The 15,786-nt window shown below is 43.6% G+C and overlaps 2 protein-coding genes and 1 pseudogene across 6 annotated transcripts in view; all 3 read right to left on the bottom strand.

Moving 5' to 3' along the window:
- LOC308071031 (ankyrin repeat domain-containing protein 26-like) overlaps positions 1-15,786 on the bottom strand; it is a 39,493-nt pseudogene that overhangs the window by 12,431 nt on the left and 11,276 nt on the right. The window lies entirely within an intron of this gene.
- LOC308070833 (uncharacterized protein) lies at positions 1,961-14,789 on the bottom strand. 4 transcript variants are annotated; one of them, XM_080405439.1, is made up of 4 exons: positions 9,451-14,789; positions 8,635-8,759; positions 5,022-5,248; positions 1,961-4,176 (listed from the first exon to the last, which is right to left on the bottom strand). In XM_080405439.1, the coding sequence occupies exons 1-4, from the start codon at positions 9,581-9,583 to the stop codon at positions 4,005-4,007; spliced, it is 657 nt and encodes a 218-aa protein (XP_080261565.1). In that variant the 5' UTR covers positions 9,584-14,789; the 3' UTR covers positions 1,961-4,004. The 4 variants fall into 4 exon arrangements, with proteins under 4 accessions (XP_080261565.1, XP_080261566.1, XP_080261567.1 ...); XM_080405440.1 differs by having other exon boundaries at positions 8,674-8,759; positions 9,451-14,786; XM_080405441.1 differs by having other exon boundaries at positions 14,288-14,785.
- LOC308070831 (uncharacterized protein) lies at positions 5,986-8,623 on the bottom strand. The gene is given in 9 exon segments (XM_080405437.1): positions 5,986-6,288; positions 6,290-6,414; positions 6,418-6,484; positions 6,486-6,571; positions 6,575-6,615; positions 6,618-6,668; positions 6,671-6,956; positions 6,958-7,008; positions 7,010-8,623. Coding segments are annotated over 9 exon segments (1,140 nt in total). The 5' UTR covers positions 7,166-8,623; the 3' UTR covers positions 5,986-6,011.

A 15,786-nucleotide genomic window follows, 5' to 3' on the forward strand; every position in this document is an offset into this window, starting at 1 on the left:
GCAATCCCAAACTTGACCTTTCCAACAAACAAACAGGTAAGCAAACAAATGCTCTAAGCTCTGGTTTGACTTGCACTGGGTGGAGTTACCAGAAACCCTAGTATTATAGGCCAACTGAAGCCGCAAGGACAAAATGAAAAAAAAAAAAACACCACCCAACCATCTCTCAAATCTCTCTTATAAATCTGATTTCCCCATACACACTCTCTTGCTCTTTTCTTGCTAGAAAACAAAGTTAGAACAACATCCAGAAGACTGTACATGGAGCTGGTATCCGGACGTTTTTCCCCTCTCCCATTATCTACTTCATAGCATAACTGGCCCACGGGATTCAAAAAACCCAAACCCAAAAGACTGGAAACTTCTCATCCTGTTGCCTGCACCATCAGTGTCTTTCGGAACAAAACCACTGACAAGATAATACATTATCAGACCACAATTTACATACTTAAGGCTTTGGGTATCACTTTTCCATTCTGCTGCTTGGTGAGCCAATACGGATTTCAAATCTTGAGTCTTCTCCGCTCTGAACTGTGACTCCTCCCTTTCATCTTCCAATTTCCTTACTTCTCTTGAGAGCGCTTTATACTGATTTTTCTGACGTTCTATTCTCTGTTCATATTCAAGAAGTATGTTTTGCATTTTCAGCAAAGTAGCAGAACCTGGTTTGAGACAGAAAAGACACAAAGCTGCACAAATACTGCCCAATGTACAAGCTGTTCAATGCTTTGCTGCATTAGGTGCAGGTGGCAGGTCTCGGTAGCGGGAAGGTCCCTGTGAGAAGGAGCCAGGGGTCGTCCCGTGCTGGACATGGACGGTTTCGATGGACCCACCGCAGGGCACAGCTGAGCCTCTCAGCCGTGCTGGCAGCTCCTCAGGAAAAACAAACGTAGGAAAGGGCGAAACCACCACACGGGCAGAGAAGGGGAAAAGCATGTGAAAACCAGCCCCGCAAACGAACACCCAGGTCAGCGAAGGAGGAGGGAGAGGTGCTGCTCCAGGTGCCAGAGCAGAGATTCCCCTGCAGCCCCTGAGAGAACCATGCTGGAGCAGATACCCACAGCGCAGTGCTGCGCAGGACCCCGTGCCAGAGCAGGCGGATCCTTCCCGAAGGACCTGCGACCCATGGAGGGCCCAGGCTGGAGGAGATTTTCCCCAAAGGACTGCAGCCTGGGGAAGGACTCACACTGGAGCAGGGAAAAGGGACGAGGAAGGAGCAGCAGAGAGAAACTGCTACGTCCCGACTGCAGACCGCAGCCTCCCCATGCTGCCTGGGGAGGTGGCAGGGAAGGAGCGCAGCAGAGCTTGAGCAGGGGGGGTGCCGACGTGTCCTTCTCAGGTTTGGGGTCTTTGTTTCTCACTATCCAAATGTATTTTAATCGGTGGAGTCTGTTTTGCCAGTGACAGTCACTGGGAAGTGACAGCCCTGCCTTCACACTGACCCACAGGCTTTTTCACCCCGTTTCGTCAATGAGGGGCAGTGGCAGCACTGGGCGGGGAGTTTGGCCTTCAGCCAAGGTTAACACTTGCCTAATGAAATTTTAGCATAGTTTAAGAGCCCTAGTAAGTGATGCTTATGTTTATATAATGCCTTGTGCATATATGCAAGCATCTTATGACAGTTGAAATTTGTTATATATATGTACTTATTATTTTTAAGCAAAGCCATTATTTTGCTGTACTCTTTCTCATTAGCTGTTGAGGGGTGTGCTGGTTGTGGCTGGGATAGTGTTAATTTTCTTCACAGTCGCTGGTACAGGGCCATGTTTTACAGCTGTGCCGCAAACAGGGTTGGTAGCACGGGGATGTGTTCCTTATGGCCCAGCAGCGCTCACACAGAGCCAAGGCCTTTTCTGCTCCTCACCCCACCCCACCAGCCAGCAGGCTGGGGGTACGCAAGGAGCCGGGCCGGGACACAGCTGGGACAGCTGACCCCAGCTGACCCAAGGGACGTGCCATGCCACACGGCATCATGCTCAGCATATAAAGCTGGGGGAGGACGAAGGAAGGGAGGGACATCCAGAGTGATGGCACTTTGTCTTCCCAAGTATTTGTTATGCGTGACGGAGCCCTGCTGTCCTGGAGATGGCTGAACACCCGCCTGCCCATGGGACGTGCTGGATGAATTCCTTGCTTTGCTTTGCTTGCGTGCGTGGCTTTTGCTATTAAACTGTTTTCATGCCGACCCATGAGTTTTCTCACTTTTCCCTTTCCGATGCTCTCCCCCACCCCACTGGGGTGGAACAAGTGAGTGGCTGTGCGGTGCTTAGGTGTTTAGGTGTGGCTGGGCTTAAACCACATCAAGGGGATATAAAGAAGAAAAAGCTCTTGCTGACTTTTGATGACCGCATTAGAAGGAGCTGAACTGTACTTTGCAAGAAACTGCTTCTCCAGCTCTGACTAGACAGAGAACCAATGATAACGTAAGGCACGTCGGCTGGCAATGCAGGCAACATCTCAGGTTAAGTGACAGTTTCACAGCTTTTGAGGGGGATCTCTAGTCACAAAGAGATACTATATCAAAATATGAAATTAACATACTTTGGAGTGCATACAAAGAAATCATGTTTTAAGGGGAACTTGTAACAGCTGAAGACAGAGACTTGAAAACATACCCATATGAACCACACTAAGCTCTTCCAACAGCAGCATAGTCTCCTTGTAGGTTGAAGCTTGTAACCGGACATCCTCTGAAGGTGGGTCAGATGAGTGAGTTAAACCAGGGTCATCAGTTACTTCCACTGGTATGCTGACCTACAAAAAATACAGTACTTTCTGTAATTCCACTGTCTAGTATTACAGACCATTACAAATGCAGGAATGATTCATTCTCTCCTTCACAGCCCACAGATTTGTCTCAAATACAATAAAGCTGCATACCAGCAGCAATTTGTACATCTGGTTGATCACTACATAAACACTGCTCCCACCTAAGTGATTAAAAGCTGATAGAGACTGTTTATCAAGAAACTAGTTTTACAGTACCTCGTTCCTTTCACTCCTGGTTGTTGCTGCAGGTCTAGAAAACAAGAAATATATTTCAGTACTGAAATGCTTACTTTGCATTATGAATAATACCTACAGTTGCTTTGAAAACTTAATTGCAGAACTGAATTAAACTAAAATCTGGTATAGTAACTTTGCTAGATATAGTTCAAGACTGAAACAATTATTGTGTGCTATTAATGTCTACTGGAAGGCTAATTTTTCCGCAAGATATTAAGCAAATAGTTGAAATAACTGTTCCCTAAACTTCACGCAAAGTGACAGAAATCTTACAGCTACAGACATGTAGCTATACGCTTACGTGCATTCCCTGTTTAATACCAGGGGTTTAGCTCTCTTCAGTACCGAGAATCCTTCTCCTACAGGTCAATGAACTGTAATTTTGGATTCTCTGGTGTCCTGGGTCTGGCTGGGACGCAGTTTATTTTCTTCACAGCAGCCCACACAGGGCTGTGTGTTAGATTTCTGACCAAAACAGTGTTGATAACACACCAGATTTTTAGCTAGGGCTGAACAGTGTCAACAACTTCTCTTTCTCACTTTGCCACAACCCACACAAGTAAGTTCAGGGTGGGCAAGAAGTCAGGAGGGTACACAGCTGCAAGAGAAAAGGTGGAGCGGGGAGCAGGGCAAAAAATCCTGAGATACCTGCAGTGAAAAAACTGAGATACCTCACCCTTTTTAAACACATGAAATACTTCTATGCCTGTGCACACACACTCATGTAATTAATCAGAATTCGTGCACGTGACCTTATTGTTGACTTGGCCAGCATGTTCAAAAGCACTCTAAACAGAAGTGAAGTGTTTGTCAACACAAAGCGCATCAGGTAGTCACAGGAAAGAACAAGAAAGAACAAGAAAGAACATCAGGTGGTCACACGAAAGAACAAGAATCTTCATATGCATCAGGTTTACAAAAAACCTTAAACACACAACAAAACCCCAAACTTGCCTCTAGCTCTCAGGCCAATTTTTATCATTAAGTGAGTTTTATTTTCAACATTCCTTATATGCATACCTTCCTTCATCCTCAGATGTTTCACTGGAAGTGCTATCATCCGGTACTTGACCATGATTGCCACTGGAAGAGCTCATCTGCTGATGAGCCTTCTGCTTTGAAGGCTGTCTTTTACTTTCCTTTGCACCTTTGGCATTCAGGGCAATTTTACTGCATTACACAGAAAGAAAGAAAAAAAACAAAACACCAAGTGAGTAGGTTTATAAAAAAATATTTCTGTGAAACAGACATACTTAAGATGATGTCCAGAAACAACCGAGACAAAAAATAGCTATGATAAAATCACAGACTTGACTGTAAAGATCGTGGAATATGCCCAAGTATTTAAAACCCTTCCCCTAGAGTGAGGGGGACACGTGGAATCTGAGCTGGATCCAGGTTAAGCTGGACTATATCCAACAGCCACGTTACAGAAAGCATCTAGAGCAGAGATTCCTTTGAAGGACAGACAGAAAAAGCTCCTGCTTAGGTCTGCATAAAAATACGTGTGCCTTCTTTAGACTTTTGAGATTGGTTTGGTAATATCATCTTTTCCCCTCTCCCGACAAAGGGCATATTAACTTAATGAAAAGGAAAACACCAACTGCACGGAGATCACTAAAATCACCTAGAAAAGGGAGTAGTAGCAAACCCCAAGTTCCTACTTTTCTTTTCTAGGTGGCCATTTCCTACAAAAATAACTGCTTTTTCCAGTCTTCAGTTCTGGTTTTGAAGATGCATTTTACCTCAGTGTTGACATGGAAATCACAGGAATTTAGGTGGGCGTTTTCTTTTGTTTTCCCCTTTTCTTTTTTTAGAGCAGGCAATAAATTTGAACCTCCATCGTGCGCTTCATTTTGTCTAAAAAGAATTTTTCTTCATTTTTTGAGAAGCAGTGGACTACTCACTATGGCTTTCACCACTGAGGAAACTACTTCAACTACCACAGTATCAGAAAACCTAAGACACTTACATAGTACTACAAATAAGAGCTAGAGATTATTTCCTTAGCTTACCCTTTCATTGGCATTTTAATCAATTTTGAGCTCTCCCCAGATGAAAAACTCTTTTTGTCTTTTTCTTCTATCGTGTTTTCATTCTCCATTTTCAAACAGTCATTCTTCCTTACAGTAATCTTTTGTTTCATTTGCCGATTAGTGATGTTATTTAATTTATCCACACATTCCTGTTTTGCCACGGCCTGCACTTTTGAACATCTTTGTTTGCTTTTTTCCTTCTTAACCTATAAAAACAAAGTTAAGCTTCACGTATTTCTAGAAGACAGAAACACCACATCCAAGATTGATTAATTCAGAGTTTACCCCTGAAATAATATAAAATGATCTTTTTTTTAATTCATAGAGAAGCATTTTCACAAAACTACACTACAAAGTGTATTATGCCATTGAAAGTACTTTGAATTCACTCATGATGCAAGACATAACAAAAATACAGCCCTTAGAAAGAAAACAATAGTGTCTCTTAAAACATGAACAAGAAAAAAGTGAAAACAGTACTGATGGACAAAGCGTTAGGAGGACTGCACAATGTTCGTTGTAACACCACCAGAAAAAAATCAAGTGGAACTGCGAACAAGGGGAGGAAAGAAAAAAAGATCCCAAACCCACAAACACAACTGGTTTCACAGGAAAGAGGAATTTTAGTGAAAGGCAATGAAGACACACCACGCAGATATCACAGCACATGAATTATTAGTCAGGACCCTGTTCAGAAGCTATTTTCATTCTTTGATTCAGAATCAGAACCTGGATTTCTTTTTATGGCAATGAAGAGATAACTACTTGCACTGGAACCAAGTGCCACCTATTGTTAAACTGGAACAATAATGCATTCCGTTTTCCAAAAATGGGGAAAAAAGACAACTCTCTACTGCTCTCTTTATTCACCAGTCACCAATTTAATTAGAACAAACCCCAATTTGTAGGAAGCATCCTCCTTTAATGATGAATAGCTAAAGTGAACAGGACCGTTGATCCAGAGCGAGATTAAAGAATAAAGAGTAGCAGGTGAACCACCTCTTTTAGCAGCTGTACCTTCTCTTTCTCCAAAGCCAGGAATACTATTTGCAGCATTCCTACCCTACCCTTAAATCTTCCCGTATCTTGTTTTAGTTCTTCATCAAGATTCCTTTTCAGCATGACGTATGATTGCTGAGCATTTGCAAAAAGTCTTTCCATTTCTGTTTCTCCTATTTTGTTGTTAATAAAGCAGTCCCTGGGAAAATCATCACTAAATCCAGAGTCTTTTCCAAGTTTCCTCTGTTACAGAAAGTGCATTTTCATCACATGTAGAAACTGGTCTTATTTTAGGAATAATATTAGAAATGTCATCCAAAAGACTTGTTTTAAAGCTGTATCTCAGGGAGTATTCAGGACTTCCCACTGCATTTCAACTACTTTCAGTTTCATTCTCTTCCATTTCCATAGAAGGCATTTTTTTCTCTCTCTTTCTCTCTCCCTCCTTCTGCTAGAGGCATCTTTGTATCATCGATATTGTTTGTGCAATCTTCTTCATCTGTACTCCAGGTATCTTCCATGTTTGCATTTCAGTTATCTTGATCAGAAAGGACACCAAGACTCGGAATACAGTTTCCATTTTGGGTACTTTTCCACCTAGCATAAGTTTAATATCTCCAAATTCACTTTACTTTCTAAGCTGTTACTTGATTCCGTTGCATGAGATGAAACAACATGAGAACTCTTCAATTCAGCACTGAAGCCATCTTCTGACATTTCTTCCACAAGGGAAGTAGTTCTCCCAGTTTCATTAATTTCACCAAGCAGCTGCTTTAGCTCTGCTGTAACATTTTTACAATTTGTTTTCAATTCCCTTTTCTCATTTTCAACCCACATTCTTGCATCTCTTTCTTTCCAAGGTCTTGGACTTAACTGCTTGTCAGCACTGTGCAATTCCTCATTTTCTGCTGTGAAATTTCTGATGTAAAACTTCTGCCTTACCAGTGTGGTTTTCATGTGCTGTTTTTTTCTATCAAGTTGGTAGTTTCTAAAATATATTTATCCTTAAGTAAACAGGTACAGACAGAAAGATTATCAAGAAAAATTACTACAGTTAATCTATGCAATTTCTGTTGCAAACTCATCCTATAATAGAAATAAGGCATTTTGAAAGCCATTTTCATTAAAAAAAATCAAGGGACACTAAATGAAAGGTTCACTGCACACCATCTTCTTAACAAGAGAAGGACTCAGAGACAGCAGTTTCTTGGGTTAGGTTTGCCTAGGCATTAGGGTTGCTTTTACCTTTTAGCCTGCTTGCTTGCTGTAACTGCCGGCATTTGTCACAGAGCATGTTTATTTTTCACGGTTTATTGCTTTAATACCATTTTTCATTAAAACTGCCAACATTTTCCTCACCTACCCTCCTCCCTCCATCGCGCTCTACCGTCTGGCATTGTACAGTCCCCGGCCACCTAAGCTAACCCAACGGGAATGAACATGACAAGCTTCTTACTGTTCACCACACGGAGAACTGGCTAAGGGAGGATTATTTCTTCACCCAAGCTTCAGAAATAATGAATTCCACTCCAAGGTGCAAAGGAAAGGATTTATTAGGGGAACCTGCCTGCTCCTGCCCTCATCCCAGGAATCAGGAACCCAAGCTCGCAGGAAAACCGCACCACGCCTTAACCCTACCCAGCCCCCTCAAGTCCCTGTCCCCACGCTCTGTTTCTCAACAGCACCGACGGCTTCTGCCCCGTGTCACAGTCCTGCCCACACGCCCCTTCCCCTCGTGGTGCCTCCTGAAGAGGGCCTGCAGCCTTGGTGTCCCAGCGGGCTGAGACCGTCATGCTCCTCGCGCTCCTCTCGTCAGCCAGGCCCTGTTCTCCCGCGGCAAAGACCCCTCCGCTCACAAGAGGGAAGGAGCACCTCAGCCAGACACCACCTGTCTCACCCTCCCCCTTCCCAAGCTCACTGGCCAACTACTACCACCTTGCAACAGGCTTAAGTCCTGCGCTTTGCCTGTTGGAATTAGGCACGTCCCTCTCTCGTGACGCCCGGCTGTGGGGTGGAAATCATTTGCTACGCTGTCCCTTCGGGTGTTCGTTCCAGAGGACGCCAGACCCCGCTGTGCAGCCCTGCCCCGCACACCCGCCACAAGCAGGACGCCTGCCTTATTCCCCTCTAGGATACCCTCTGAGAAAACCCTTTTCAAACACTTCACGTGGCCAAACAAGAGCGTATTTTGCAGAGGCTGGGGAAGCATCAGAAAGGTCGCGATATTTCAAGGTGTTCTCTTTGATCTTTGTCTTACAAAGAGGAAGACCGGCGTGTTTCATCAAACAGATCAGCATATTATAGACAAATCTCCCTCTTCACTTGAACGTGCATTTTGCACAGGCAATAAAACCCACATTTGGTGGCACTGTTTCTCAGCAGTGCACAAGAGGAGAAACACCGCTCAAAATTTAAGCAAACCAACTGAAAACAACAAGCATCCGACATAGTGACAAGGATTTAACCCCACCATAAGAAGACTGTATCCAACTTTATTTCGGACGGTAAACACAGCCTTCACCTACAGGACGTCCCTTCTGCATTATTCATTGACTGGTAAGTTTTCTTTACCTTAGTGTATAATACAGCCTACTGAATCAGACTGCAATCCAAAATATTTGGGTTTACATACCCGCACACCATAATATTCAATGCCATCTTTCATGTCTTCTTTTTCAGCTGATGATGACATATGAAAGGTAGATCCCGAGTTCTCACCTGCAGTGAAAAACCACACATTTTTATAACCATCAAGACTTCATATTACTTATTTACACCTAGAGTGCATCCTGAATCATCCTACTTGTGACAAAAAACTTAACACAAAATAAAAAAAAATACTACGTGCAGGACTGACCATTTAGTAAAGGAGAAATCCTTCAGATGAGAGTTCTACGCCAACAGCAAAACTTCCCTGCCATTCTACACTCCAGATGCTCAAGAGACAGCGTCGCAAACTACAGGCAGAAGCCCTTCACAACAAACCCTGAACTTTCAGTCACGTTTTAGCTCCTAGGCAAAGCGTAACAGTAAGGTATCAAAAATTAAGACGGGGGGAAAAGTGCTTGGCCAGATCATAGCTTTCTTCTGCTACGTTATCATCCAAGAATGTCCAGGTGTTCAGACAGGTCAGCCCTAAACCACATACACTTTCAGCACTATGCCACAAGAACCCGAACCCAAAGAGATACAAACACATCCAAAGGGCACACGTAACGCAAACAAGGTAACTTCCTTTACAACTTGCCGGCAAGCGCCGTGACAGCTGGTGTTAATTAACAAATACTAAGCACTTCATTGCTATAGCGCGCACCCACACCGTAAGTGCATTCCTAAGGCAGACATCGATAAAAGCTCACTTCAGCCTGTACGTGTTTACAGACAAACATTTAGTCCACCAGGAAGTTACCGGTGTGGCGCTCCCCTGAAACAATCCGTGAGCGCGCTCCGTGTCTGTCTGCAGCTGGAAGCAACACACCAGGTGATCCTTCTTCCGGACTTTCAGAATCCGTCTGTAGAGCATAAAACACGGGCGTGAGCATCGGTACAAATTCTCAACTCATTTCTACGCAAAATGTTCCTGCTAAGCCAACTTGCACAGCATGGAATCACAAAAGCCTTTGATCAGCCCCTTGGAAAGGGCACGTCAAGACACAGTATATTGGAAAATCACAGCAGACTTGTGTGTTTTCAGATCTTAGGCAAAAACCTCACAACTCATCTAAACTAGTCTGTCACGCTGGCAAACTGCACAGCCGCAAGGGAGAATTAACACGGTAACTCGAGCTGTGGGTTGCCAACCCGTAACTGCAGGTCTGGGGGGGACCCAACTTTCGGACTGAACTGGTACCCGATACTCAAATTTGTGCTGACGTTCCCCAGGCACACGTCCTGCAGTGGGGAGCGAACACATTGCTACTCCCAGTTGCAAGGGTTGAACAAAGACGAGCAAGACAAAGCTTACAGAAACCAAGGCTACAAAAAAAAAAAAACCCAAAACAACCCAGCAGCGTTTTAGCCTTGTATTTTTAAGAAGCGGGTGGGGAAGAGTTCCTTCTTCCTCACAAGAGAAGTCAGAGGGCGTAAGCTACAGACTCTGCCCGCTTTCTTCTAACCCATTCCCACAGACAGGAAGAACTAAAAGGGCAAACACAGCCAGCACGTGTGGTATTTCTGTTGAACGCTACTCTCAAAAAGGGCCAAAACGGTAGAAAGGCTCTTTCCCAAAGCAGCTCATCATCTAGGCTGCAGACCCTAAGGGCAACCACTGAACACGTCAGCGGAATAGAGTTGTGTGGTGAAAAAGCAACAATCCCGCCAGCCCCGCTGAGAAGCTCAGACTATTTTAAGCAGCAAGAAACTTCACTGCCGCAATACTGTACCAGAAACCCAACTCCAAGGGCCAGCTGCCATGAGACCCAAATCATTAGCTCGACCTACCTTCACCCCAAGCCTCGCTGAACAGCTAGCACACAGCACAAGTATTTCAAGGGCCCCCAGTTACAAACATACAGCAGAACCAGGAGAAGGGGAAATAAGCCTCAGCCGCGGCAGGGCCCAAGCTCCGAGTGCTTCTGGATCTCGCTCCCCACCCCCGCCCCACTGGGAACCCCGGTGTCCTTCACGGGAAATACCTCAGAATCCCAGGGAGATTCAGCACCTTCCTCTTCCTCTGCTCCCACCGCAGTCAGGGCACCTACAAAGGCAGTAAGAGGTGAGACACTGAGCCCTTCTATTTCACTCTGCTTTTCCCCATCACCCCTGCGCCCAAAAGATGCACAGCGGTTCTGTTGCTGAGGACAAACTAAGCAGTGAGTGTTGAATTCAAGGGTTTCTTCACACCCAGCACACAACAGACCACGGTACTTCCTTTGGATCGCCACCTCTCTTGCCTCCTCTCCAGCAGGAGATGGCTATGCACAAAGCTTTGCTGCTAGAGAGGGACGCAACATTCTTCGCACAAGAAAAGCGAGCAAGACAGGAAGAAAATCCGGAACATCATAAAAATACAAAAGGGTCTACTATTGATGAATCACAGGGCCAGCCTCGCTTTTGGCATTTTCTCCTGTAGGCGACTCCTTTTACAAACTTTCATTGTCTACGTGCTACTCCTAGAAGCCTCTCCACCCACGTACAGCAGCGGGTGGTCAGTCGGTCAGACAGACGGGGCTGCTCCTACTCTCCTTCCATGAAGGTACGCTTACCAGACTTCTTCTGTCACTTCACCAATGTTCACTCAGGTCACAAACAGAAAAATGCAGGCAGCTTCCTACCATGCAATTTGATACGCGCCATCACTCCCATCATGTAACATGGACACCACAATTTTGCTTAGAAGATAAGACTTAGATGTGGATGCAGGAGAGCTGTGACACCTCCCCTGTGCACAGCACAGGCTGAATGACCAGCTTTTCTGGTCAACTGTATCTGCCTGAAAGCTGGATAAAAGCAGACCTGCGAGCACCCAGGGTTTTGTTTTGTACGGGCCTTCTAAGGATGCAAGTCACATTCTCTGTTCAGAGTACGTAGGTGTCTTCGTCTTCTGGATTCTGTTTCAGAGTGCAGTCACTTCAAAATTAGGCGCCATGCTGCTAGAATGAAAAGCAACCCTTAACTCCTCTTCAGCCTTGCCCGTCACGGTCAACAGGAAGGTGTTCAGCAGCAGCTATTTGAGCCTGAAGTCTCCCTTTTTAGGTAAGATTTTAACAACATTGGAGCCCCTAAGAATCCTTTTCCACAGGGTTTAATCAATCTTGACATTTCTGTATGATGGGTACAGAACAAGGAAGAAGCAGGAAAGATGAAAGGCTACAGTGTTCTTCTATCTGCAAAATTCCAGTTCTCATCGTGTCGGTAACTCTAGTCAGTTAATTATTTTTCCAACCACTGGAAAAATAACTCAAAAACATAAACTAAAAAGATAAGGACTTCTCCCATTAGCTGTTGCAAGTAAAATTTCTTCTTTCCTTGGAGCAGTAATTCACGAGTCTATTTTCTGCCAACACTGGCTTCTATTGGCTTCTGTCAACACTGTGAAAGAGGAGGACTCCTCACTGTCAAGAGTTCTTCACTTTTAGCACAGGGAGAAAGTCTTAGTTAAAACACTGGCAGAACCCTACTCCAAGGCTTCTGAAGAGCCCACCATTCAAAAAAACGTATATAAAAAATTCACAGGGTAAACCAGATTCCAGTATTTTTGCCTGTCATTTATTGCTACCATGCATTTTTATTAACGGATGCCTGCAGTGCAGCGCATACAAAAAGATGCAAATCCCCCACCTTTTACTCTGGTCTGCTCTCTAGCTAGCATTGAAAAATGACTTCTGGTCATCTTAGTTCTTTCCAATTAGTCCTCACCTCTCCACTCTATTCTGAGACTTCCCTCCTCATAAATTGTCTTACATAATGACTTTTGGCAGATTGCAGTGGACAGCAGCTACTCTTCTATGCAGAAAACACGAGAACACCACTACTTTGCCTCAAAAATAGATTTTAAGGATGTATTACTATGCAACAGTAACAAAGTAAATAGGATGGGAAATTCCAGCTCTCACTGAACATTTAATTGTGAAAGATACTGTACCTGTTCTCCAGATTTATGAAATCAAGTTGTCAAGGATGGCATTTCAACCCTTTTAGAGTCAGAAATATTTGCGCTGCAGGAATCATGATGCTTTGCTGAAGCAACCTAAATTCCTTAAACCCAAATCCAAACATAAACTGTTTGAAAGAAAGAAATTTTTACATCTACACCTACTTCTTAGCACCCGACCTTCAAGGTAACATATGGCTAAAAACCAGCATGACGCAGGTGAATAAAGCCACACAGGAAAAACAGCCGACATGAAATGAGCCACGAAAAGGCAACCTTTCTGTGTTTGTAATATCGTAACATACTGGTCCGTTGTGGGGCTACACTTCACGTTACCGTGGAATACAGACATAACCAAAACTCAAGTTTTAACCGAACAACCTCTAACAAGTATTTGTGTGTCTTACCAGAACACTGTCACTGCAAAATAAAGGGCAAGAGAGGACCTGTTGCTTACCCATTGCAAATACAGGAGAGGGAGAAGAGCGAGAGGAGAAGGAGGAAGATACATCTCCTAGAGAGAAGTTTCATCTCTATTATTGTCAAAAGAACAACAATACTGGTTTTTTTCTTCGCCTAAAGCAAAGATGCCAAAGAACTTGTAACTTCTAAGTATAGAACACAAATAGTTCCAAGTCCGCTTACTTTTCTGCATATCTGTTCACCTCTCTCTGGTTTATATTGTCAATAGACAGTTGTAGAAACTCTAAAACCTGAATGGCAAATTGTTTCTCATCCGATTAACAAGTGTGATTAATACAAAATACAACACAAATTATCAACTATACAAATCAATAAACCTCAGAACAAAGAAACAAAAAAACCCCATTAAGGTTACATATCCTCTCTCCAATACATAGCCGACCAGCTAGCCGCCTCAACTTTAGCCTTGTTTCCAAAGAAAAAAGAATTCCTGACAACACGCTGACACTAATTTCCTCCCATCTTGTCTCTCTTCCTCACCTCCCTCCCCTGCCTCTGAGCCTGCTGGTCATTTTCCATGAAACAAGAGAGGGAAGCCTCAGAGGAACGTGTTTGTACATGTTTCAAAACAACTGCCAGGCAGGTAGAGATAAAGCCAGGCAAGTAATATTTCCTGAAAACTACAGCTACGGCACGAGCCCAAGAATTACCCTTTGTGGCTCACGGGCAGCTCCTGGACAGCCTAGCCTACAGATCCCTAGCCTGGAATCAGCCACAGCACATGCTCAAAGGACCAAGACAATCAGGAGGGGGGGGGGGGGGTGTGAGCCACGGAAAGAAAAGCAGACTTCAGGACTGCCTGAAAAGGGGAGATGACAGCAAGTACGGTGTAGGAAGCGTACATCACGGAAGGGTATGGACAGTGCTGAACAGCAGACTAGAGGAGGGAGCAAACACATACACCGAGGATTATTTCAGTACACCTTCTGCTCCCGGGATGCCTTGCTAGAGCCATTCATTTCGTATTAGAAAGAAAATTGCAAGTACAATGGGTCTGTTCATAAAAGAACACTACAAAGAGATTGTTATGAACACCTTCAATATCTTCTGCGTGTCCTAAACCAAATTCCTCCAACAGATCCGCAAAACAAATCAATCAGATGCTTTATTAAATACTCCCATCTAGAAAGATTACAAAGCTAAACCCAGAACTACATGCCGTGAACATTACCTGATTTCTGCTGCATTTTTTTAGGAGAGGTTTCATTCATTTCCAAAACAGATTCAGGGGTCTTCAGCTATGAAAGACAATCCAATGACAAAAAAAAAAAAAAAAAAAAAAAAAAAAAAAAATTCAGACTTGAAGTAACTACATAATATTTAACGAGCAGGACAAGTAGTCAGTCTGACACGAACAAATACTTACCTGGGAATTGTCGGGGTTCTCCAAAATGCCTGGAGGTAAAAAATGTTTTGGAAAGTGTTATTTCATTTAATTGAAGGCACCTTTCACTCCATTCAACATCAGCAGTTTCTACAACTAAGTATTACTCGCAAGCTTTATTCCATCGAGACTGCGATACTTAACATTCAATCTACTTCAACATCCAGCATTTGTATCAGTATACAAGAAATGGACAATGCACGCTTCCCATCGTGCGCCTTGGATTTAAGAAACAATACTCACAGAACCAGGACAAGCCATAGGAAGCAGTAAGGACATGCTTGTTAGCACAACAAGATCAAAATACTTCTTTTGAGGAGCTGAACCCTGCCTTCTACAAAGATCATTTCAAAAGCCAAAGCTGGTCTGCTGTAACGAACTACCGTAAAACAGTCCAGCAGCACTACGACTGCGATTATCCTACAAGTGTTTAATGTTGAGGAGTGTTTTCCTTTCCATCGATGGGACAGAGGAAACGTGGGTGCAGACACAGACACCTCATACACATCATTCAATGAGGTAGAAGCAAACTAGTTCTTATCAGGTTGTTCGGGTCCAGCTTGTGTGGAAAGGAAAAAAACCAACCCATTACAATTGGTTGTAATCTGCATTTATAGCACAGTTCCAAATATGTAATTTTTAAAAAATTTTTGTCCAACATGGAAATCATTTACAAACCCACACAATCTACTGGCCCACCTATATTTCTCAAGTCCTCTGCTTTAGTCATCTTACAGTTTGAGTCCTCTCATGAAAGAAGTGCATGAAATGTTACTAAGAATGGCTCCACAGCATTATTTTCATGTTTACAAAAACGGTTAAAAAGCAAACAGCATTTGATTTCAGTAAACTTGGTGGTCTAGCAGTATAGAAAAACCTTAGAAAGATTAGCGTAATCACCTTTTACCTCCTTTTTACACCGATTTTAAACTTCTCTCAGTAGAATCATACAAAGCACGACAACTACTCAGCAAGGGGATTTACAAGCTCCCAGGAGCTTTTAAAGTTTTGCTTCCAGCTTACTAAACTAAAACTGGATTCGCTTCTTCAGCTATTCTATTGTACTTACACTACAAGCAGGACTGACCGTTTAGTAAAGGAGAAATCCTTCAGATGAGAGTTCTACGCCAACAGCAAAACTTCCCTGCCATTCTACACTCCAGATGCTCAAGAGACAGCGTCGCAAACTACAGGCAGAAGCCCTTCACAACAAACCCTGAACTTTCAGTCACGTTTTAGCTCCTAGGCAAAGCGTAACAGTAAGGTATCAAAAATTAAGACGGGGG

The sequence above is a fragment of the Falco punctatus genome (assembly GCF_963210335.1).
Source record: "Falco punctatus genome assembly, chromosome: 10".
In the NCBI taxonomy this organism is placed as follows: domain Eukaryota; kingdom Metazoa; phylum Chordata; class Aves; order Falconiformes; family Falconidae; genus Falco; species Falco punctatus.

What these genes read in the sequence shown, in the direction of transcription:
- LOC308070833 (XM_080405439.1), bottom strand. Translation starts at nt 9,583, where the DNA reads ATGCTCACGCCCGTGTTTTATGCTCTACAGACGGATTCTGAAAGTCCG. An exon ending in TTGGATTGCAGTCTGATTCA is followed by an intron (nt 5,249 to 8,634) that starts GTAGGCTGTATT and finishes TTGTTTTTATAG; the next exon opens with GTTAAGAAGGAAAAAAGCAA. An exon ending in ATTAAAATGCCAATGAAAGG is followed by an intron (nt 4,177 to 5,021) that starts GTAAGCTAAGGA and finishes TGTGTAATGCAG; the next exon opens with TAAAATTGCCCTGAATGCCA.